The following is a 21,291-nucleotide window of genomic DNA, read 5'->3' as shown; positions in this document are numbered from 1 at the left end:
CAGATCTGCGTCATGTGCATCAGGTTTTAAAGAGACAGCACTGCTTTTAAAGTGGAACCTGCTACAGTCTGTCATTGATGTAAATCAAATAAAAGAAAAACAAATTAATCACTGCTGTGCTCGCTGATTAACTTTTGTAACTGGAATAAAGATTAATCTACCGTATATTCAATTAATAGTTTATGCATATACGATTTATAGTTTATGTGAAGAACAAAAAACAGTCTTCTCAAATACCACTTTATGTCCTTGTCTTTATTTGGAGAAAAGCTGTGTAATTAGTGATGCGACTGCATTATGCCTTAAATGTACGACTTGTCTGAACTTCATGTAGGCTCAAAGATGTTTGTTTTTCTTTGCGGCAGCTTTGTGTTTAAAGAGCTAATAAAATATTAAAGATCTGTGAGGTCTGAAGGATTTTTAAGTAATGCAAAAATAAATGTTTTGTATAAAGAAATGGTCATTTTTACTGATTATTAAAAAACTGCATTGAATTTTCAATATCGGATCAATGCGTTGCAATGCATTTTCAGACCCTTATTTATTCATAAATGTATATTTTGTGTTTTTAATAAACTGTTTGTTTGTTTTCCTTTCTTAGCCTGGTTCAAGCCAACCCTGAAGTGGCCATGGACTCCATTGTTCACATGACCCAGCACATTTCCCCCACGCAGCGTGCTGAGGTGGTCCGAATCCTGTCCACCATGGACGCCCCTGCGTCATCATAGAGCCCTGTTTACAGACAATCATCTGAGAGGCATGATGTTACTGGAAACTGGAACTAGAGGAGCCAACAGTGCTATGATGTTATGTGACATAACATTGTTGGCTATGATTCTGAAAGTATGCGTTATAACAGAGATACTCAGTGTCAGTACCTAAAGTAAAACGTTCTAGTGTTGTGTTTATAGTTTTGCATTCTAGTCAAGTGCACTTTGAGACTTAGATTGAACAGAGACCAATTGTAGAAACAAGTTTCCCAAAGCTGCTGTTAGAGGATGTTACACTTTTGTTTTTTTTTTTGAATTTTTTTGTTTAAAAGGCAGTAGATTAATGTTTAAGAGAGAATTTAGCAACTTAAAAATCAACTTTACACTTTCTCCTACAACAGTCAGATGATAACACCCGTCCACACTGAGAGTAAGGGATGTCACATCTAGATCACTCCTGTTTCGGGAGTGATGTAGCTGTATTTCGTTGCACCACTCGCTGTGTAGACGTGGTATTATTCTTCACATGCAGGATGGTCGATTGAGCCGTATGACCGCATCAGATTGCGACTACGCTTGTTTAATTTCCTTGTGGCTTAACCAAAAAATATATATAATTAAAAAAAAAAAACAAGTGTATCCACTGGTATTGTACTTGTTTATTTTTTAGCATAGATTATATCATGCTGAGAAGTCATTTATAACTTATTAAACATGTCTGCACACTGTAGTTTAACATAGTACACTGTAATGTAAGTGTGTAACTGTAGAACATGATTATTACAATATATTCTGGAATGACAGGAGTGCAGTGAAGAAAAGTGAAAGCAATGGAGGTGGCAGAGGATACTTATGCACAATCTACATTGGCAGTCATGATGCTTTGTTGTATCCTCTGATTTGCTGGTTGTCTCCATTACTGGAAAACAAGCTGCCACTCCAATGCTAGCTCTACTGTTTGATTCAATGAAAGGTGAAAATTGTGACATGCTGTCACCCAAACAGTTGGTGGATTGTCTCCATGTGTCTATATGTGTTGCTATACATGTTACTGAAAAGATCAGAAGCTGTCTCCATTGTCAAAATGGAGGATTTCCTGTTTACTGTGGCAAGCTGTGATTGCCTCTAAAAAAAATAATGGAATAAAATCATAAATTCTGACATGTTAAATTATTTTTACTTTTTGTGGCGCTTTATATCATAGAAAACAGGGTTTTTTTTATAATATACCATACAAAAGGGCCAAGCACCGAACCCTGAGGTACCCAGTTGTTAGTTTATGCAAGACTCCCCTCCTCTCTGAAATGTGTGTATAGATGTCATAAATACAATAACAAAAACAGCACCTTAAATTCTAAGGATCAGAGAGGATAGGAAAAATACACATTAAAATTGTGCAAAAGAGAGTAGCCTGAGAGAAGTTCCTGAAGGTCGGTGAACAGATAATCAGTGCTTGTCTTCAGTCCTAAGAGAAATCAAATGGCAGACAGAAGGATCCGGGAACATATTAATTTATCAATTCAGCAATCATTCTCTTATTCAGTCCCCTCTGTGTGGGTTTCACAGTCTATTTTCATACTACCTACCAACTACGACAGACCAAATTGAATCACGCCAATTCAATACCCAATTAAAATTATGGATGCCACAATAGTCAAAGCTTGTAGTGGATAATTGAAGGAGAAGGTTTCTGATACTTCTAATCAGATTACATTACATAATGCTTCCAGAGAGGATAAAATAAAGGTACAAATTTGTTTCACTACATGTAATCATGTGCTAAGGTTAAAATTAAAGCATAAATAAAAACACTGTCTTTGTTGACAAAATGATTTAATACAAATAGGCACTAAAATGTGTCATTTTTACAAATCAAAAGTTCAGTTTCATTTACAGGTAATCACAAAAACCTAGGTTTAAGTCTGGGTTCCCTGAAGGATTTCAACTGCAGAAGTGTGTGAGAACAATGCAGCGTCAGTCAGTGTGCCATTACTGGACCATTCGCAAACAGGGAACGAAACAGTTCAGACCTGAAAATAATCAGAACACAATAGGTTGAACACACACAGTATTTTTACTGTTCTGCAGAAAGCAACAGATTTTGTTACTGGCCAAATAATGGCAATTTTAAAAAGTACCATTTTTGGACATGATATGATACTTCTTTCTTGGACATAGTTCATATGTAAATACTATAAAACCTAGTATCACAGTACAATACTCTTTACTTTGAACTTTCTATTAATCAAGGAATCCTGAAAAAAAGCAGAGTTTCCACAAAAATATTAAGCAGCACAACTACTTTCAACATTGATTGTAAGAAGAAATAAGTTCTGAGTTCTTCATATCAGAAGGATCAACTGACTCTGAAGATGGGAGTAATGGTTACTGAAAATTCAGTTTTGCTAACAATAGAATAAATTATTTTAATAAAATAATTATACGTAAATTGAGCCAATTAAGAATTAAAATCAGAAATGTTAAGCTTATACATGCTGCATTAATTATTCTACAATTAAAACTGAGCTGTAAACATGTTCTCATCATGTTTATAGCTGTTTTAGGCATTCCATGGCACCAAAACTGTGAAATTGGAAAATAACCTGGTATAAAACAAGAGAAAATCTATATCAAAGTGGCATGGGGAACTCAACAATCTCCCTTTAAACCATCCGTACCTAAAGGCCACAAATCCTAATAGATAAACTGTGGCCCTATTTAATGCACAGAGGAAAAAGCACACATACACGGTCCTGAGATTGAGGTGCTAATGTCCCAGAGGGGCAGGGCTGAAGCCAGGCTAACAGGCCCATCCTTAATCCGAAATCCCTGTTAGAAATGCACAGCCAGCGTTCAGGATTACAGCACGCTGCCGCCGTCACACAACGCATACATCCAAACAGAAGATGGAGAAGCAGAGGGGTAAAGAGAGATGCTCAGGATCAAAGGGGAAAGTTGAGAAGCATCTCTGCTGATGAGGTTTACCCAGGACCCTTATGCCACCCAGAATCCCTGGCTCCCACCATCACCCCATCAGGGGCAAATGCATTGTAATTATCTCTTAGGCCCAGCAGAATTTGTATGCTGCATGTCTACTTGCTTGCCCTTGTTGAAGAGAGAGAGAGTGCACCCCATCCTGCAACGTCGGCATTAACATTCATGGGGCCAGTGGTGCGTGTCGGGGCTATGGAGCCAGAGTTGAGATATGGCAGAGTGGCTGTGTAAGCAGGCTAAGGGAGTATGTGTTTGTGTGTATGAGTGTATCTGACTGCACAAGGAAAAGGTCGCCTACAATTCCTCATCAGCAAAGGTCACCGGTCACTCTCTGATGCCATCGGCATACATCATTACTACTGTAGTTCAACAATTGTTATGTAAATAAGACCAGTCCAGCAGGCATATGTGTTACTGTGTGTGTGGCTGGCAAAGGGCAGGCTTCAGTTTGTCATCTATGAGTCTGATTATAGTCCCAGTGTTATTAGTATGTTTATTGTTAAAAACCAGACCACTATCATGATATACTACATTATGACCGTATACACCCTTTGCTGTGCATTATCATTGGACTTGAACAAATTTTCCACATTTTTACATAATTGATGTATATTGTGAACTGAATGCTCCACACACATGCACTGTTTGGGGTCGATACAATTATTTAATTGTTTTTACACTAACAAACACATATACATTTAATTATTCCCAAAAAAATCCCACTTATTCTTCCATTTTACTGTGACTAAAATCTAGTTTTCAGCTTACAGATAATTCATCCATGGTTGAATAATCATTCTGAGGTGATTAGCAACCTCCATCTTTCCCATACAGACAACCTCAAGTCATTGCAAACTTAACATCAGTTGCATCTAGTGTAGATGCTACCATGAAATGACCTACTGAGGAACTCATACACACTACAAGACAAATAGTTTGACACAAGGTCTGTTGTCTCCTGGTCTGCTTAAAAGGTAAGTGTGCATGCATTATATTTCAGCACAATTCATTGCTGTCACCTTCTTGAGTGCTTCATGTTTTCGTCCTCTATGTGCTCGAGTAGCACAGCACTGTGACCATGATCACCAGGCCAAGTCTATCTGTCACCACCTCTTCATCAATCCATCCTCTCCTCTCTAATCCTGCATCTCTCTCCTGTACACCTCTCCAAACTCAGTGCAGCATATGCTAGAACCCTTACAACATCCTCAAGAATAATTACTGGGAGTGTGTGAGGAAGACTACAGAGGGAAGATGAGTCTATTCAAGTATTCATGCGTTTAAGGCTCGATTTTGTAAGACTTTGGTTTTGTGTTTTATAAAAGGAAGTTCACAAAATGAAATTGTCATTTACTCTCTCATATCATACCAAACCTGTATGATTGTCTTCCAAGGAACACAAAAGTAGCAATTTAGCGAAATGTTGAAGCTCTTATTCATTCATTCAAGACAATATTGACAGCTCTTTAATGAAAATCATGATAATACTGTGTAACATAACCCAAAAAAGTAAAGATGAAAAAAAAAAACATATACATACATATATATAAGGTGAATGATATATTAAAGCTGCAGACCGTAACTTGTTTTTGTTCAAAATGTATAAAATTTATATAATAAGTGAGTACACCATGAATCCATTTTCCAAACCGTGTTTTTGGCTTGTCTTGAATCATTACGGTACAACTATAATAAGTGTTTATATTCGGACTATTTAGACTGGTTCAGGTAGGTACCACTGCGGAGTAGCCCGGTACCTGCGTGATTTGTCATAGACATAAACAGAGAGAAGTAGCTCCGGCTACAATGTTCTTCCGCAACATGCATGCAGTTCTGTTTATTAACCGCTAGAGCGCCAAAAGTTACAGACTGCAGCTTTAAAAAACCCTCTTTAAAAACCTAAAACTCCTAAAACTAATTTTGAGAAAATGGATGTTAAATATAAGTAATGTAGCTCAAGTACAGAACCTAATACATAGTGTAATAAAACAAACTCTTAAATATTTATTTTGGATGTTGTCTTCCCACTAGTGTGAAAGAACAATTTATGAAAGCAAAATAGCCCAAAATCTCAAAATTGACCAATACCTGAAAAAAATAAATTCAAAGTTTTGACTGCAGTGTCTTGTTTTAAAGGGGTCACGACATGAGAAATCTAATTTGCCTTGATCTGTCGGCATATAAGAGGTCATAAACCCGCCCTCTCCATGTAATCTAATGGGACGTGAGACAAACTAAATCAAATTAAACTTAAAATATTTTTTTTCCAAAAGACATTTTCTTTCATTTTAGGTAGTTCTTAGCATTCTGATGTATGTTCAAGTGTTAATTTTTCTAATAAGTTTGCTTTTAATTAGTTATTTGATGCTATAAAAATGGAGTGTGGTGTCATGATTGTGAGCTTGCGATTGGGTCTGCAGGAGTTTGGGCGGGACTTTGATTCCACCTTACGATCACTACTGCGCAGACTCTGGCTCTAAACGAATCTCTACTGCGCAGACTCGGGCTCTAAACGAATCTCTACTGCGCAGACTCGGGCTCTAAACGAATCTCTACTGCGCAGACTCGGGCTCTAAACGAATCTCTACTGCGCAGACTCGGGCTCTAAACGAATCTCTACTGCGCAGACTCGGGCTCTAAACAAATCTCTACTGCGCAGACTCGGGCTCTAAACGAATCTCTACTGCGCAGACTCGGGCTCTAAACGAATCTCTACTGCGCAGACTCGGGCTATAAACGAATCTCTACTGCGCAGACTCGGGCTCTAAACGAATCTCTACTGCGCAGACTCGGGCTCTAAACGAATCTCTACTGCGCAGACTCGGGCTCTAAACGAATCTCTACTGCGCAGACATGTTTCCTATGCAATGACGTTAGCCAATCATAACAGTGGCTGATTACGGAGAAGCCTTAAAGGACATGTCCCTTAAAACAGGTCATTTTAGAGAGAGGTTCAGAATGAGAGTTAAAAATAATATTTTTTTTGTGCAAAAAAATTTACTAACATTGTAAGTAAACCTCAAGGAACATTAAACATTAAAATACAAAATCCAAGTCATGACCCCTTTAAGGTATTTTTGTTTGTGTACTCCACTTTATATTCCTGTAACATTTAGGATGATTCTTAAATTATCAGTGTCGACAACAGGTGTGCTGCTTAATATTTTTTTTTGGAAACCATGATACATTTTTTTTTCAGGATTCTTTGATAAACAGTTCAAAAAGGTGTTTATTTTGTAACTTCCCCACGACTTCTCTTTTTTTTTTTTACTTTTTGTTTTATATGTTGTTTAATATGAATACATTATGTTTTGATCACTCATGTGACATTAAAACAAATGTAGCTACTAAAGACCTGCTATGCACAACTGTCTTTGTGGAACCATTGGAAAACAAAACGAAGAAGGGGATTAAAAGTGAAATCTTTGAAATGTGTGAGTGTTTGTGTTTGTGCATATCTCCACAGTGTGTTTGATTAGCCTGTTCTCTGTTTGAGGAGGATTACTGCTGGCTGACGGGACAGAGAAACACACAACTGAACCATTAATTAAACAGATGCACACGCACACAACTACAACTTCCTGCTGGTGTCCCCACGGCATTAAAAAGCCCACGCAAATCATATACTTAATGAAGATGCTTTGACAGTTAAAAGGACAAGTTGTCATTTATTCACTGTTGTTGTTCCAAACACAAAATGGAACATTTAGCAAAATGTTCTAGCTGTTCTAACATATAATATTATAACAGGTTTAGTCTATCCATCGCATAAAGCTATTGTTTAGCTTCAGAATGCTTAGAATATAGCGCACAATTCATGTAAACTGCTTCTTTGTTTTGTTTTGGGGTTTTTTGTGTGTCCACGTCTACCTTTGTTGTATGAAAAACAGCAGCTGTGATTTTCAGCTAAACATAATTAAACAGTGAACTGCCACAGTAAACGGTGACAGATTCTCATTTTTTGTGTGAACTATGCCTTTAGATAACTACACATCTTATGTGTATGATCAGATGTCTGATTCTGATATTTCAGCACATAAGAGAAAATCAGATATGAGGAGAATACAAGACATCACTCACCGGGCATCATCACTCATGCTGCTGTTGTCTATTGGAGCCATGAAATTCATCAGTTTACTGTGAATGTGAAACCTGACAAGAAGTTGAAAGAATGACAAGTATAAACACAAACAGTCTTGAAAACTGAATTGTGATGTTCCATTGTGAGCACACACAGCCTGACTGAATCTGAACTCATTTACATGACAAACATACGATTTAAGGAGATGTTGGATAAGAGATGATATCTGCTGCTTATTCAAAGGAAACAACCCATCTCATTCTGGCAATACCATCAATCTGGGCATAAATTAATGAATTTTTATGCTGCTAAATATTAGCAATTTTTTTTTATTATTATTATTAGATGACGTAACAACTTGAAATAAAAGTGGATTTATTTTAGTTTCTTTTTTTGGTTTTTAAATAAGTCTGAATATACATCTAAATATGTATGTTTTTATTCATTATTATTTAGACTTTTTTAGTTGAGTAAAAACTAGTAGTAAAATCTACTTGGGACGAACACGTTTTTATGAGGGATGCACCGATTGACCGGCCAGTGATCGGCCGATTTTTTTGCATGACCGACCCCGGATCGGTGACCGGCCGGTCAGTCTCACGTCTCGCCGATTCCGAGCCGATCCTTGTATTGCCAGCGGCGCAGGCAAAGATGTCGCAGCCACGCGCACACTCACAGTCGTTTCACGTGAGAATGATTCTAATTTTAATGGCATTCAGTGTAAACGTCGACTGATAATGTTTATGTCGCGCCAGATGAGGCTTGCACAGCCTGAGTGAGTGTGTGAGAGAGACAGCACACACAGAATAACTCACAGAAAGTTATAGATGTGTACTGCAGTAAAGAAAAAAATATATATTTTCAATATATGATTTAGATAAGCAACATTATACAGCCATGATGTTTCCTCTAATATCAATACCAACAAGATTGCAACGTGACACTAATTTTATACAATAGTATTTAAATAAACAAGAAGTTAAAATTAAGTGACTTAGATTTTAGACAAAATATTGACTGTTTCTGCACAATTTCGCTGACGAAAACAGTTGCGATCAAAGCCACAGCAGTACTGTTGTGTGTCTCCGAGCAACACAGCGGTGTTTCGTTACTGAATGAATCCACGTTTTTGAACGAATCGAGTGACTCAATGATTCAGTGGACCATTCATAAGGATTATTTATGCATTTGAAATTTTGCAGTGTAAATGCATTTATGCCACCTCAGCTTCATCAATCTGTCTGTGTAAATGCATCTAATGCCACTTCAGATGCAGCTTCTGTTTCCTCAGCAGTGGAAAGATAGTTTGTTAATACTAATTTCATTTGAATAGTAACAACTCTACAATTTTTTATTATGCTAACTGAATTAATTGAAACAAAGTAAGAATTTGTTGTGAAAGATGACACATTTAATAAGGTAAGGGGGAAAAAAATTACCATTTATAAACATAGTGGGAAATTACATGTTTTGTTACATACAGTAACTCATTTTACGTTAGCCATTTCTTCCTCTTTCCAGTCACAGAGCACTTTATTTTGAGAGTTATTTAAGTGAGAGAAAATCTGTAACTTAGTCCAGATTTGGGAAATTGTAATCTTTTATTATATAAATTGAAATTTGTATAGAATTTTGTTTGTATAAGCTGTCAATTATAGTTCTTGGAAAGAAAATCGGAATCTGCAAAAATCGGTATCGGCAGGCCACACTTCCAAAAAAACGGAAATCGGAATCGGCCAAGAAAATTGCAATCGGTGCATCTCTAGTTTTTATGCATTTAGTTTTAGTTAACTGTAATATCCTTGCATGAAAGAACTGCAATACTTGTGCTGTCGCATTAAAAACAATAAAATTCCTGTAGATATACGTGAATCTTGCAAAGCGTGTCAATAAAAAAATATTCTGTTTAAAGGAAAAGCCTGTTTTACATTAATGAGAATATCCTGTCTGACAAATTAATGATAAAAATGTAATTAAATTCTTAATTTTTCTTTTATTTTGGGGGGGGGAATATGGCATCATTGACAGATATTGTGAGATTCACTACACTGAACACATCTTGATTCTTTTAGCAGAATAACAGCTTACCTGATCTTCCTGCCTTTGCTGGCTTTGGTGTCCACCTTCTTCTTGATTTTACTACGCAGTTTCTGGATGGCAAGCCATTGCCTGTGAGATCAGAGGTTGAGTTATTATGATTGAATGTGAATAACACATGAAACATGTATACACGCACATACACACACTCACTTTCCCATGGCCACTTGATCATTGGGGTCTGTCGCACTTGTTTTACGCTCAATAAGCTCTCGAAGTAGCTGTGAATAAAGGAGAAAGAGACATCACATGACTCTACTACTTTCTTTATAACTACTCAACAGCATCAGCATTGTTGTTGACAAAGTAACTGCTTTATAACAATTCATCCTGTCTGCTTTCTTACCTGGTGGTAAAAGTCATCATCATCAAAAATCTCCTCGTCCAGATCTTTAAGGTGTGCGTTAGCTTTCAGTGCCAGTTCAGCTGCCTGAAACAACAGAGAGTGAGCTCAACGACTCTTCTAGCATGATGGGGAATGTTACTTTAAAAAGTAGTTTTACACTCTACAATTAAATCAACAGATACAATTAAATCAATACAAATAAATCAACGCAATACAATAAAATCAACACATACATATAACCTACTGAAATGGCTGGGTTGATTAGCCTAAAAGTGTTTTGCACTGTTATAACACTATAGATAATGTGTTTTTTACAACTAGAGAACAGCAGATTCAATTAAAAGAGAACTGCCTTTTAAAAGCAGAGCGGTGTCTTACCTCTCCCTCTGTGATGCTGCTATCTATTTCAGGCGTGATGGGCTCCGGCTTCCCCAGAACTCTGTATTCAGACCTGCATGTTTGTGTACGTCTCACCAGCCTCTCTTTGTCCATTAAAACCTGTTCCACCTGTGTGAGGATGTTCCTGTCAAATGCTCCAAAACCCTGTTTGATGGGAAATACAAAGAGATAGCAAATTAGTGAAGATATTTACATGTAAAGCAATGAAAGCAGTATTTATCTGTGTTACATTTAAAAACATAGAATAGAATAGAATAGAATAGAATAGAATAGAATAGAATAGAATAGAATAGAATATTTAGTTTTGGGACACCTGACATTACACAGAGTTGGACTTTAATGGCATTGCCTTCTAAGTACATAGGCATTGATTTTAAGAAGGACATCCCTTTGCAGTAATAACGGCTTTGACTCTTCTGGGAAGGCTTTCCATAAGATTTCGGAGTGTTTTTTACCTTTTTGCTCTTGCCTGTTGCGAGTCGCGTCTTGTCGTACCATTTCTGCAGGGTGGCATCACGGTAAGGCATAAAAGCAGCAAATCGTTTGGCCATAAAGTTGGGATACTCTGCCATTTCCAGTTTTCGTTTGGGGGGTCCATTTCGCACTGCTTCCTGTTCTTCCTCTTGGCCATCACCCCCAGTTTCCATATCATCCTCACTGTTAATCTCTTCATCATCCTTAGTACTGCTGCATGTGAAAACAGAGATTTAAATAAGAAAACTGAATACTTATGGAGTTTAGACAACTGTCATGTAGATTCATTTCCATTGATAATTCAGAATTTCCATTTGTAAGAAAAAGAATGGCAGTATGTCAAAAAAAAAAAAACTGGAACTATAGTTAATAAACATTAAATAACACAGATATTTAACAATATATACAGCATGGTTATATAGCACTCCAAAGTAATCTGAAGAATTCCATGGTAATTTCTGATAGATTTTTGTTAAAGGGGTCATCAGATACAACATGCACTACTAAAATCTTTACCCCTTTCTCAAATCAAGTCATTCTCAACTTTTTGGCTACAGGCCCTCCCACGATAGTTGATTGACACTAGTGTTTTACCTTAGACCTGCCCTGGGTATCGTTAGTGCTGGGCGGTATACCGGTTCATACCGAATACCAGTGTTTGTTTTTCTTATATGAATTTTTTAAATACCGCAATACCGGTGTCATTTAAATAACGTTCGGAACGCGACACTGTTAGAGAGGGGTCTCTTTTCACTATTGCATTGTGGCGAAGACACAGCTGTGTGTTACTAAGCGTGAAAGTTCCGAAACTGAAGCTGTAGAACTAGTAGAACGTGACACAGAAGAACTCATCCACTGCCATCAGCTCCTGCGTCTCGATACCGATACCTTGAGTTTCTATAACAATTTTATGAAATCAGTTTTAACAAGATTACATTATCTCAAAATACTTTGGTTTAATTTTTTTCAGCTTGACAATTATACAGACTCAAAGCCTCATCTCCTGAGCCACTGCACAAAGGAACAAAATATATCCAATTCAATAAATCAGTGCAAATAGTTTTAATAAAGCTCAAATAGTTTTCAGTTTACACATCTGTTAGGCTACGTTTATACTATTGCGTGTTCGTTTTATAATGAATAGCTCAGACAGAATCATTACTATTCATTTATTCTAGGTTGTTAAAGAAATCTTTATCCACTTTCATAAGTGGGTGTTTTATTTTCTTTCACCATATGTTTTATTGTTATTAAATTCTGTGATGTAGTATGTCTAATTATTTGAATGCATAAAAACTACTTAGTTTATTTAAATCTATTCTTAAAATAGCCTGATTAAATGTTTTCTTTTTCCTCTGTGTTCTGTATCTGGTTTTCAAATGAAGGCATAAAACATTCATTTCATTTATCTTTTAAATTATTGAAAATCAAACTTTATTTATTTATTTTGGCAAACAAAATTTTACTATTAAAATTAAAACATGGAAGAAATGTTGTGTGATCATTACTTTTATATAAAAAAAAAAAAAAAAAAAAAAGTTAATCATTTTAATAGTAGCCTACTAGTAAGCAGCACTCTGCTGAACAATAGTAATAATGCTATCTGTTCTAACTATAAAAGGTACAGCTGTTATAAAACCAGAGAGAAAGGCTGCATGGCTATGATAGTATGTGAGAGAGTCGGTGGAGATATCATTGTGTTCCTACTGGTCATTGAGCTCAGCTTAGACCAGTCTCAGCCTCAGAGGTCACGCCCACGGATCGTTGGCTACTGCCGTCAGTCTGAAGGTCTGGCTACGCGAGACTAAGCTTATAGCCTGACAGTTTGCCTGCCCTGAATCAGGTTAGCTTTCCAGCATCAGTAGCCACATTGGCTGAGCTTGATCTATATTAAATTTGCTTTATGGAACCAAATCATTTGACAGTGAGTCAGACTAACTGAAATAAGCCTGGCCTATTTGGTAAACTTGTTTTATGAAACAGGCCTCGAGGTGTTAAAAGTCAAAGAACACAAAAGTTAATTTATGATTTGGTGTCTGTCTGAACCAAAGAAATAAAAGCGATCACATTTTTTTCATTGCATCGAATCGCATTGTGTTGAATCGAAATCTAATCGCAATGCATCGTAATATCGTATCGCATCACTAGCTGCTTCATATCTATCTTCAGTGTATCATATCGTTGGCTATGCATCGAGATGCGTATCGCATCGGCCTCAGTTATGGAGATGCACATCCCCATTGTGTATATGATATGACGCTAGTTTTACTCAAACGGTAAAATGCTCATGAAGTGACTCTCAGAGCAGGTCTGGAGATGTTGTTCATGTGTTTATGTCCTCATTTAGATGGCAGACGCTGAAATCACCGCGCGATATAGAGAGCAGACTGCTCCGCATGCTTTCGAATCGCTCTCGCGGATGTCAAACTCTGATCAATCTGCGCTGCGCCGCTTCTAGGCAAACGCACCTAGTGCTGCAGGCTTATTGGCTCACTGACGCTGATGAGATTAACCCCTTAGGTATCGAAATTTGGTACCAAACGACAAGACGTTTCTCGATACTCGGTGGTATCGAGGCAATTCAGTCAGTGCCTAAAAAGTATCAAACTCGATACCCAGCCCTAGCCCTGAGTGAGCGATCATCAGTCTGCCATTGTTTCGACACCGGAGCAGGACTGACTCCTAGAATGACTCCTAAGCAATTGAGGTGTTTTGTTGTTGAATGTAATAATGAATATAGCAATCGTCATTTACTCATGAGCTCATTTACATTTAAAGTGGCATGCAACAATACAGTTTGCTCTGAAAAGAGCTGTTTTTGACAGGGTAAAAAGGACCATTGAGAAATTTTAACCAAAGTATGTTATAGACTTTTCATTAAGACCCTAAAGAATCATATCAACTTGTGGAAAATGGGCATCCGATGACCCCTTTAATAATAGTATTTTAAGCGGTAGTTCACACACAGTCAAATTTCTATCAACATTTTATTAATACAACTTTAAAAACTGAATTAGGTACCTGCTTGCTCCCCATGTCTTTCCCTGAGAGATGGCTCTGGTTTCAGGGTTTTGGTAGAGCAGAAGATCTTGGAGTTCCAGCAGAGACCTTTGTAGAGCCTTTAGGGCTTTATGACCTACCACACACAGACACGAGCTTATCATACAGCACATGTCGACCACAACATCAATTCAGTACACTTCTGTAAATGCAGGTCATTACAACTCACCTCCTCTGATCTTAGTCATTCCTGCACTGCACCAGTTAAAAACATCAAAACGCATGAAGAAATTAACTCTTCTGCCAAAGGCACACAAGCCATCAAACAAGATACTGATTCCATGGCACAGAAAACAAGCTTATGTTGAACGGTGTCATTTTGATTTTAAAATGCTGTCAGAGACATGCATGTAGATGTTAGCCATTTGTGATTTAGGAGAGGTATGCTATCATTTCAATTGGAGGAACCAGTTCCATTTCTATAGACCAAAGTATCATACACTCTCAGAAAAAGGGTGCTGTCACTGGAACTGCGCCCTTTCAAAAGGTACTAATATGTTCTTTTTAGCTTTTGTACCCTAGGTTACCACTCCAGTTTGTAACTTTTTTTAGTGTAGAGACTAAATGGTCATCTCTTTTGACGTGGGCCAGTAAGCAACAACCCAGAACACCCTAGAAGCCACAAGCAATCAAAAAAATAAGCACTAAAAACCACTCAAAATCTTAGCAATTGTATAGCAATGCCCTGGCAACAGCCCACAATACCCTACCGCCCAGCTTTACCTAGAAAGCATAACTACAAAAACAAAACAAAAAATAAATAAAAAACAAAACAAAACCTTTTTTCTGTCAGCAAAAGTCAAACCAAGTGAACCATTTTTTAAATATTTTGAAGAAAAAATGCCTCCTTGTATTCCAGCAAAGCCAACATGCGAAGCAGGACTAGCACAACTAAGCTCATCCTACAATTCACTTTACATAATGAGAACAAATAAATAAAAAGACTGAGGAGGAGGGAGGGGGTGCAGAGATTGAGCTGTATTTTCTGCTAATCAAAAGTACACATGCACCTCTCCTTCCATCCCAAAGCAACACGCTGTTCAGAATTCAGGAGGACGGCCCCACATCAATCATTCACTGGCTAAAGGACCAGTGCAATAAATATGCAAATGAGAAACCGTCTCTCTGAGCAGCCAGCTCTGCTTAAGAAAGAAGGTGCACAAATATATTAATTGCTCCGAGCCAGAAGAATCCTGATATTAAAACCACACATGATTGTGGGGCTGGTTGTTGACTGCACAGATGTAGTAAGCTTTAAACGATGAAAAAGGTAGAAATTTAACTGCATGCTCATATGATTCCTCAAGTAACTCAAGAGAAGACACCGCATGGGAGAATTAAAAATGAGTTTTATGCCTTATCCATGTCTGCTTGAGCCATCTTTAGGAGAACTCCTGTATATACATTGTCATTCAAAAGTTTGGGGTGAGTAAGATTTTAAACGTTTTGGAAAAAAGAAGCCTCCTATGTTCACCAAATACTGTGATATTTTTTTTTACCATGAATTTTACTCTAGTCTTCGGTGTCTTCAGAAATCATTCATATATGCTCATTTTCATATTATCATCAATGGTTGTGCTGCTAACTACTTTTGCAGAAACTATGACATTCTCGGACAAAGAACGGCATTTATTCGAAATATTATTTTCTGCAACATTGTTCAAGTCTTTACTGAGCCTTTTGATCAATTTAATGCAGCATTGCTGAATAAAAGCATCTTTACAGTCATTATTTGACTTTATGGACCACAAAATCTTCCAAAACAACTTTATGATCAGAAGCAGAAAGCATTTTTCATTATATTCACTTACTATTTTTTAAAGCTTCAGCATACTCAGTCCCTCCCCTGCTCTTGAACTCTGGGAATGTCTGTGGCTGTGGAAGCTGATTGGCTGTCACAAGAGCTTTTTGCATTTTGATTCGCCTTTCAAGCATCTGGTCCCAAAGAGCTGTGGAGATTTGAAAACAGCATAAAGTTGAGAAAAGTTTTTAGGTAGTTTCTATTTGTCTTATAATAGTTTTCTATAAATGTATTCTTGTTATTTATTTGTTGTAGAGCGCACATCTGAATGTGGGAAAATATCCATACCAAGCTGATTTTTCACCGCTTTCCCTTTTTCAACCTCTTCATCAACTTTCTCTTTAGAGAAGGTCCTCAGGGCTGTTTCCTCCTCTTCATCTTCCTCCTCAGAGCCTTCCTCACTCTCTCCTTCACCGTCAGCTGATTCCTCGTCTTCCTCACTTTCTCCCAGATCATCCATTCCCTCTGTGAGCTTCATAAAGTCTGTGCCCTTCATTTTAGAGACTAAGCTGGACATCTGTGAGCTTTCATCTCCAAGAAGATCCTCCTCATCATCGCCTTGTTCTTTTTCATCCTCGTCGTCATCACCATCTTCATCGTCATCAATGTCATCTTCATCCTCATCATCTTTGATGCACTCCATGTCCTTGTCCAGCATTTCATTTTCATCATCATATTCATCATCATCAGCTAAAAATGTTCATAGAGATGTTAGTTAATCCAACCCAGCTTTTAATGCACAGATTACTAGTTAGTTGATTTTTCAAAATGTGTATACAATGTTGGGTTTTCAAAACATCTGTCCTTTTATTCAAAGGGTTCATCGTTATTTTTTTTAACCCTTGTGCATCAATAAAAAAAGTGTTACACTTAGGTCCACAGTGGACAAAAATGTCCATGTCAAAAAAACGGTCATAAAAATTGGAAGCTTGGGAGCAGAGATTATTATTGAAGTAAAAAAAGTTTAAAAAGTGAAACCAAAAAAAAGTTATACAGGTTTAAGTTTATGAAAATGATTTATGAACTATTTTATTTTATAAATATTTTATATATGAAACATGTTGAACTCTAAACCTGCTAGAAAATCAAAGCCATAAATCTAAACAAGTTGTGTTCCAAATTTGAGGTTGATATCTCAAAAAATGAGATTTCAGTAAAATTTTGTTTGGGCGCAGTACCAAGTTTTCCCCATTAGATGCCAGCAAAACTCTGCTGCTGCACACAGTGCTTGGATTTGTGATTTGCAGTAGTTTCTCTCTCTCAATTTTTACAAGAACACACACACAATTTTTTTTTATGACACACATACAAACCACACTCTGACATCCATACCAACACACCCACACAATTATAGCTGCATTATTTATCCAATTGGCTCTATAACATGCAGAAGCAGAAAACAGGAATAAAGCAAGTATTTGCTTTATAGACCCTTAATAGACCAAACCTGAAAAAATGGCACCATCTGGTAAAAAAAAAAAATTTTGAAGCCTTGCCAACAGAATGAAAGCCTATTAACAGAAATTGCATCATTTTACAGTTAAACGGCACTGCGATTAAAAATAGCTGTTTTAATGGGTTTCAATGGGGACATTTTTGTCCAAAAGGTCCTGAGTGTAACAATTTTGTGTACCTAGTGTAAAATAGATTTATTAAAGGAAATGAGCGTGGAATATTAAAATTCCGATAAAAATACACACCTGAGCCAAAATATATGCAGTTAGCATTAACACAGGCAAAATTATAAAAAACAAAAACAAAAAAAAAAACTCAAATGTCCATAAGGGTGCACAAGGGTTAAACAATCAGACATTTTCACCTCACCTGATCCATCCAACTCTTTCTGTATATCTTTTCTGGATGTAGCCTTGCCACGATATCGACGATCACCATCAGCCAGAGTTGCAGCCGAGCGCTTCCGCAGATGGCCAGATAAAAGTTCTTCATCATCATCATCATCATCACCACCTTCATCAAACTTCTCTATGACTTTGGCTTTCGTCTCTGCAGTTCACAAAAATTATGTACTGTTGTTTAGTTAAGCGAAGTGCACATGGACATTTATAGTCATACAGTCACATAATCATACCAACAATTAGTAAAACCACAGGGCTCGACAGTGCGAGCATTTCACTCGCATTTGCGACTAAAAATAGATGTGTGCGAACTGGAAAATGTATTTAGGAGCGCAAGTGCGAATACAAAACAAAATACAAAACAGCCTAACTTATACAGTAGCCTATAACAAACGTATTAATTTATTCTGTTTATTTATGGAAAAATTGCGATGCAGCCTCATATGATTACTTTAGAACTTTAAAAAGGCAACGGTTTAATTTAAATGAGCACAGATGAGAAGAAAAGCGGAGCGAGTTAAAGTGAAGACGCGCTGAATGACGCACATTCGCCACTAGAGGGCGCTGCCGTTACCCCGGTAACCCAGTAAACAAATCAGCTGCTATTTTCCTAAAACTGTGTAAATAATGTTTCACACTCAGTCATTTAGATATTTATATTCGCTTTAGTCTTCACAATAGCCTCAAATAATTCTTACTTAAAGACTTAATGAGCTATTTATTTTCAAACATTTTTTCTAACCTAAACATGGCCCGTCCACTGATCTATAATAGAGAACAGTGGGCCTATCTATATATCAACGACTGATTCGTTATTATTGTTCAGTAACACAAGGTCCATTAGTTAACATGAAAAAAACAATGACTGCATTTATTAATAATGCTATCTTAATTTCAACTTTTAATAATACATTATAAAATCAAAAGTTGTCTTAATATAATTCAATGGAGCTAACATTAACTAACATAGTTGTATTTTTTGTTAAATCAACATTAACAAAGAATATTAACTACTGCAACAATTAGCTATTGCACATTTTTAGTTAATGTTAACCTGCTTTAACTAATGTTAATAAATGGGACTTACTTACCTATTGTTCTTTCGTTCATTTGAACAATCTTTTGCACTCTAATCTTGAAACACTTGTTTACTTTATATTTTTATGTATTTTTTTATAAAAGTCTTTTAGTAAATTATCTTTAATAAAGTTATTTAACCTGTTAGGACGACAACACTTTTTTTCACTTAGAAATTATATATTGTGATTTAAAAACAAAAACATATACCGTGACAAAAGCTTCAATGATTATTGTGAAAATTTTATACCGACACAGTTTAATAGGATTATAACTAATTACATAATTAGCCTATTAAATAGTGTCTGAAGTAAAATTATTTAAAAACCTTGTGTACTTTCTGTATTCTGATAAATTAAATAATGGTGCTTGTAAATGTCTCTTTGTATCCCCTTATTAAGCTAAAACGCCTAATTAGAAAAATTTGCATTGCGCCCCTAAATGTTTTTAATGCGCTCCTAAATTTTTTGACTTAGGAGCACATGTGCTCCTTGGGGAATAGGTAAGCGTCAAGCCCTGAACCAGCATGTAAGATAAAGATTTTGACTACATCACCATACAAAAATGTCTATACCATAAATAATGAATAAAATTCAAAAAATGCCTTTCACAGTTGTCATAAAAAATATACTGTAATTATCAGCAGGCCCTGCTCTATTACATAAGTAATTTGTTATAATATAAGCTATTGTTCTTACATTTATATATTAGTTTCATGGTACAGTTATGGTATCATATTGTAATACCAAGTAACTGCATACCATATTCATATACTATACCATAATATTTACAAGGATGACAGGGTACTACCACAGCATACATTTATCTACCATTCATAGACACGGTACATTCTACAGAAGATAGCCTATTGTGTGAAAAACAACACGTATCCTTGTTGTTATGGCAATCATAAGTATTACTAGCTTATGTTAAATGCCATGAGTCACTGGCCTTAATTAATAAGTGTAAAGTAAAGCTGCTTCTCAGTAACGTTACAGACGAGCATGCAGACACATCGTGCTTACGATGGAGGAGACAGATTTTCTACTATAATAACGCTAAAATGGTTTACAACACATTAGATAAACGGATATGATTTGAATGTATAATACCTTCATCTTGGTCGTCCTCTGGATCCGCGAAGTTTGGTAAAGGATTTAACAAATCCTCGAGCTGCTGTGATATAGAGGCCGCCATGCCTGTCCCACGCCGTAACTCTGCCGTGACGTCATCAGAGCGCGCCGGAGAAGCTGGTTGTTGTTTAAAATGCTCCGAACACAGTCGATTCCACGTTAAAGAAACTTTAACAACGTGACGACATTTAAATGAACTAAGTTGGACATTGTTATGTCTTAGATAAACACATTACATGACGTGATCAAAACTGTGGGTCTGGAGAAAATAAGTTTTTTCTTAGTGGATGTACTTTTTATCACCTTTATGTTTAACAGAGACTTGTTGGAGATATATGTTGTAAGGTTACTTGATATAGAATTAAATGTAACATCTTAAATCACATTTATTTAAATTGTTTAGGTAGGCTATAGTTTATACTGCCTACATGTTTTTTTTTTCCGATAAGGTCTGGTTTAAAAAAAAATGGGCAAACAAAAATTAAGCGGTAGGACTTAATACTGAGCGTCCGACATAATATAAAATCAAGAGGTAGTAAATTATATATTTGTAGTTTTTATCAACATTGTATTTTATTTATTTTTTTTACACCATTATTGTTGTATTATTACATTTTGCTGCAAGGAGGACCTCCTAACACTGATATTATCAAGTCATCAAATAGAATCAACAAAAACCACCCTTTTACCATTTTTTGTTTCGCAAGAATGCTTATATGTCCTCCCTATTTGTTCTCCAGACTCTGTTGTAGGTGTTTTCTTTCTTTCTTTCAGTTTTATTACAGATTATAAAATTCTACACTGTAGGATTATCAGATAACCCTAATTCAGAGACAAATGCATGTAAGTCAATTTCAAGACTAGAGCAAGAAATGCAATTTATGTATTTGTGCTTCATTTGTCAACATGTCTTTATGGTTTTGTTTAGTCTTTGTGCAAACACAATGTCATACAAACTAGTACAGTGAATCACAACTCAAATAGGCCTATAAATTGAATTAATACAAAAGTTTGGTTTCTTGCTTGAAGAAAAAGTTTATGTCAGTATCAAGAGGGTTTTTTTAAGTCATTGTTGATATTTAAACCCCTGAAGAAAATATATGTAAACAATTGACTGCTCTCTGTCCACTGACTATATGAAATCATTTTTAGAAGGTAGACTTTGTCGTATAATTCAAGTCATATTTCATTTCAAATAAAGGGTTTGTCCCAACAGTTTTAAGTTTCCCTTTTAAAGGCAAACGCTCTGAGATTTGGTGGAAC

General features: G+C 36.3%; 2 protein-coding genes and 1 long non-coding RNA gene across 8 annotated transcripts in view; 1 reads left to right on the top strand and 2 right to left on the bottom strand.

The window, feature by feature from the left end:
• The window catches only part of LOC306870851 (acetyl-CoA carboxylase 1), a 58,157-nt gene extending 56,280 nt beyond the window's left edge, over positions 1 to 1,877 (top strand). For all 5 annotated transcript variants that reach the window (XM_079418311.1, XM_079418310.1, XM_079418309.1 and 2 more), the window contains one exon: positions 602 to 1,877. In XM_079418311.1, the coding sequence (XP_079274437.1) occupies positions 602 to 728 (127 nt within the window). In that variant the 3' untranslated portion in view covers positions 729 to 1,877. The remainder of the gene's footprint in view (positions 1 to 601) is intronic.
• LOC306870868 overlaps positions 1 to 21,291 on the bottom strand; it is a 1,223,475-nt gene that overhangs the window by 23,789 nt on the left and 1,178,395 nt on the right. The gene's annotated exons all lie outside the window — the stretch shown is intronic.
• LOC306870859 (protein AATF-like) lies at positions 1,353 to 20,122 on the bottom strand. Of its 2 annotated transcripts, none has more exons than XM_079418327.1 (12): positions 20,008 to 20,122; positions 17,787 to 17,966; positions 16,251 to 16,652; positions 15,973 to 16,110; positions 14,123 to 14,237; positions 11,083 to 11,314; positions 10,607 to 10,771; positions 10,229 to 10,312; positions 10,036 to 10,103; positions 9,874 to 9,954; positions 7,785 to 7,856; positions 1,353 to 2,740 (listed from the first exon to the last, which is right to left on the bottom strand). In XM_079418327.1, exons 1-12 carry the CDS (start codon positions 20,090 to 20,092, stop codon positions 2,689 to 2,691), a joined length of 1,674 nt encoding a protein of 557 aa, XP_079274453.1. In that variant the 5' UTR covers positions 20,093 to 20,122; the 3' UTR covers positions 1,353 to 2,688. The 2 variants fall into 2 exon arrangements, with proteins under 2 accessions (XP_079274453.1, XP_079274454.1); XM_079418328.1 differs by having other exon boundaries at positions 1,870 to 2,740; positions 11,083 to 11,311.

This window comes from Barbus barbus (genome assembly GCF_936440315.1).
Source record: "Barbus barbus genome assembly, chromosome: 6".
Lineage (NCBI taxonomy): Eukaryota > Metazoa > Chordata > Actinopteri > Cypriniformes > Cyprinidae > Barbus > Barbus barbus.
Note: the sequence above shows the minus strand (reverse complement) of the source record. Positions and strands in the feature narration are given on the sequence as shown.

What these genes read in the sequence shown, in the direction of transcription:
- LOC306870859 (XM_079418327.1), bottom strand. Translation starts at nt 20,092, where the DNA reads ATGGCGGCCTCTATATCACAGCAGCTCGAGGATTTGTTAAATCCTTTA. An exon ending in AAGACATGGGGAGCAAGCAG is followed by an intron (nt 11,315 to 14,122) that starts GTACCTAATTCA and finishes TTTCACATGCAG; the next exon opens with CAGTACTAAGGATGATGAAG. An exon ending in AGCAAAGGCAGGAAGATCAG is followed by an intron (nt 7,857 to 9,873) that starts GTAAGCTGTTAT and finishes ACTTCTTGTCAG; the next exon opens with GTTTCACATTCACAGTAAAC.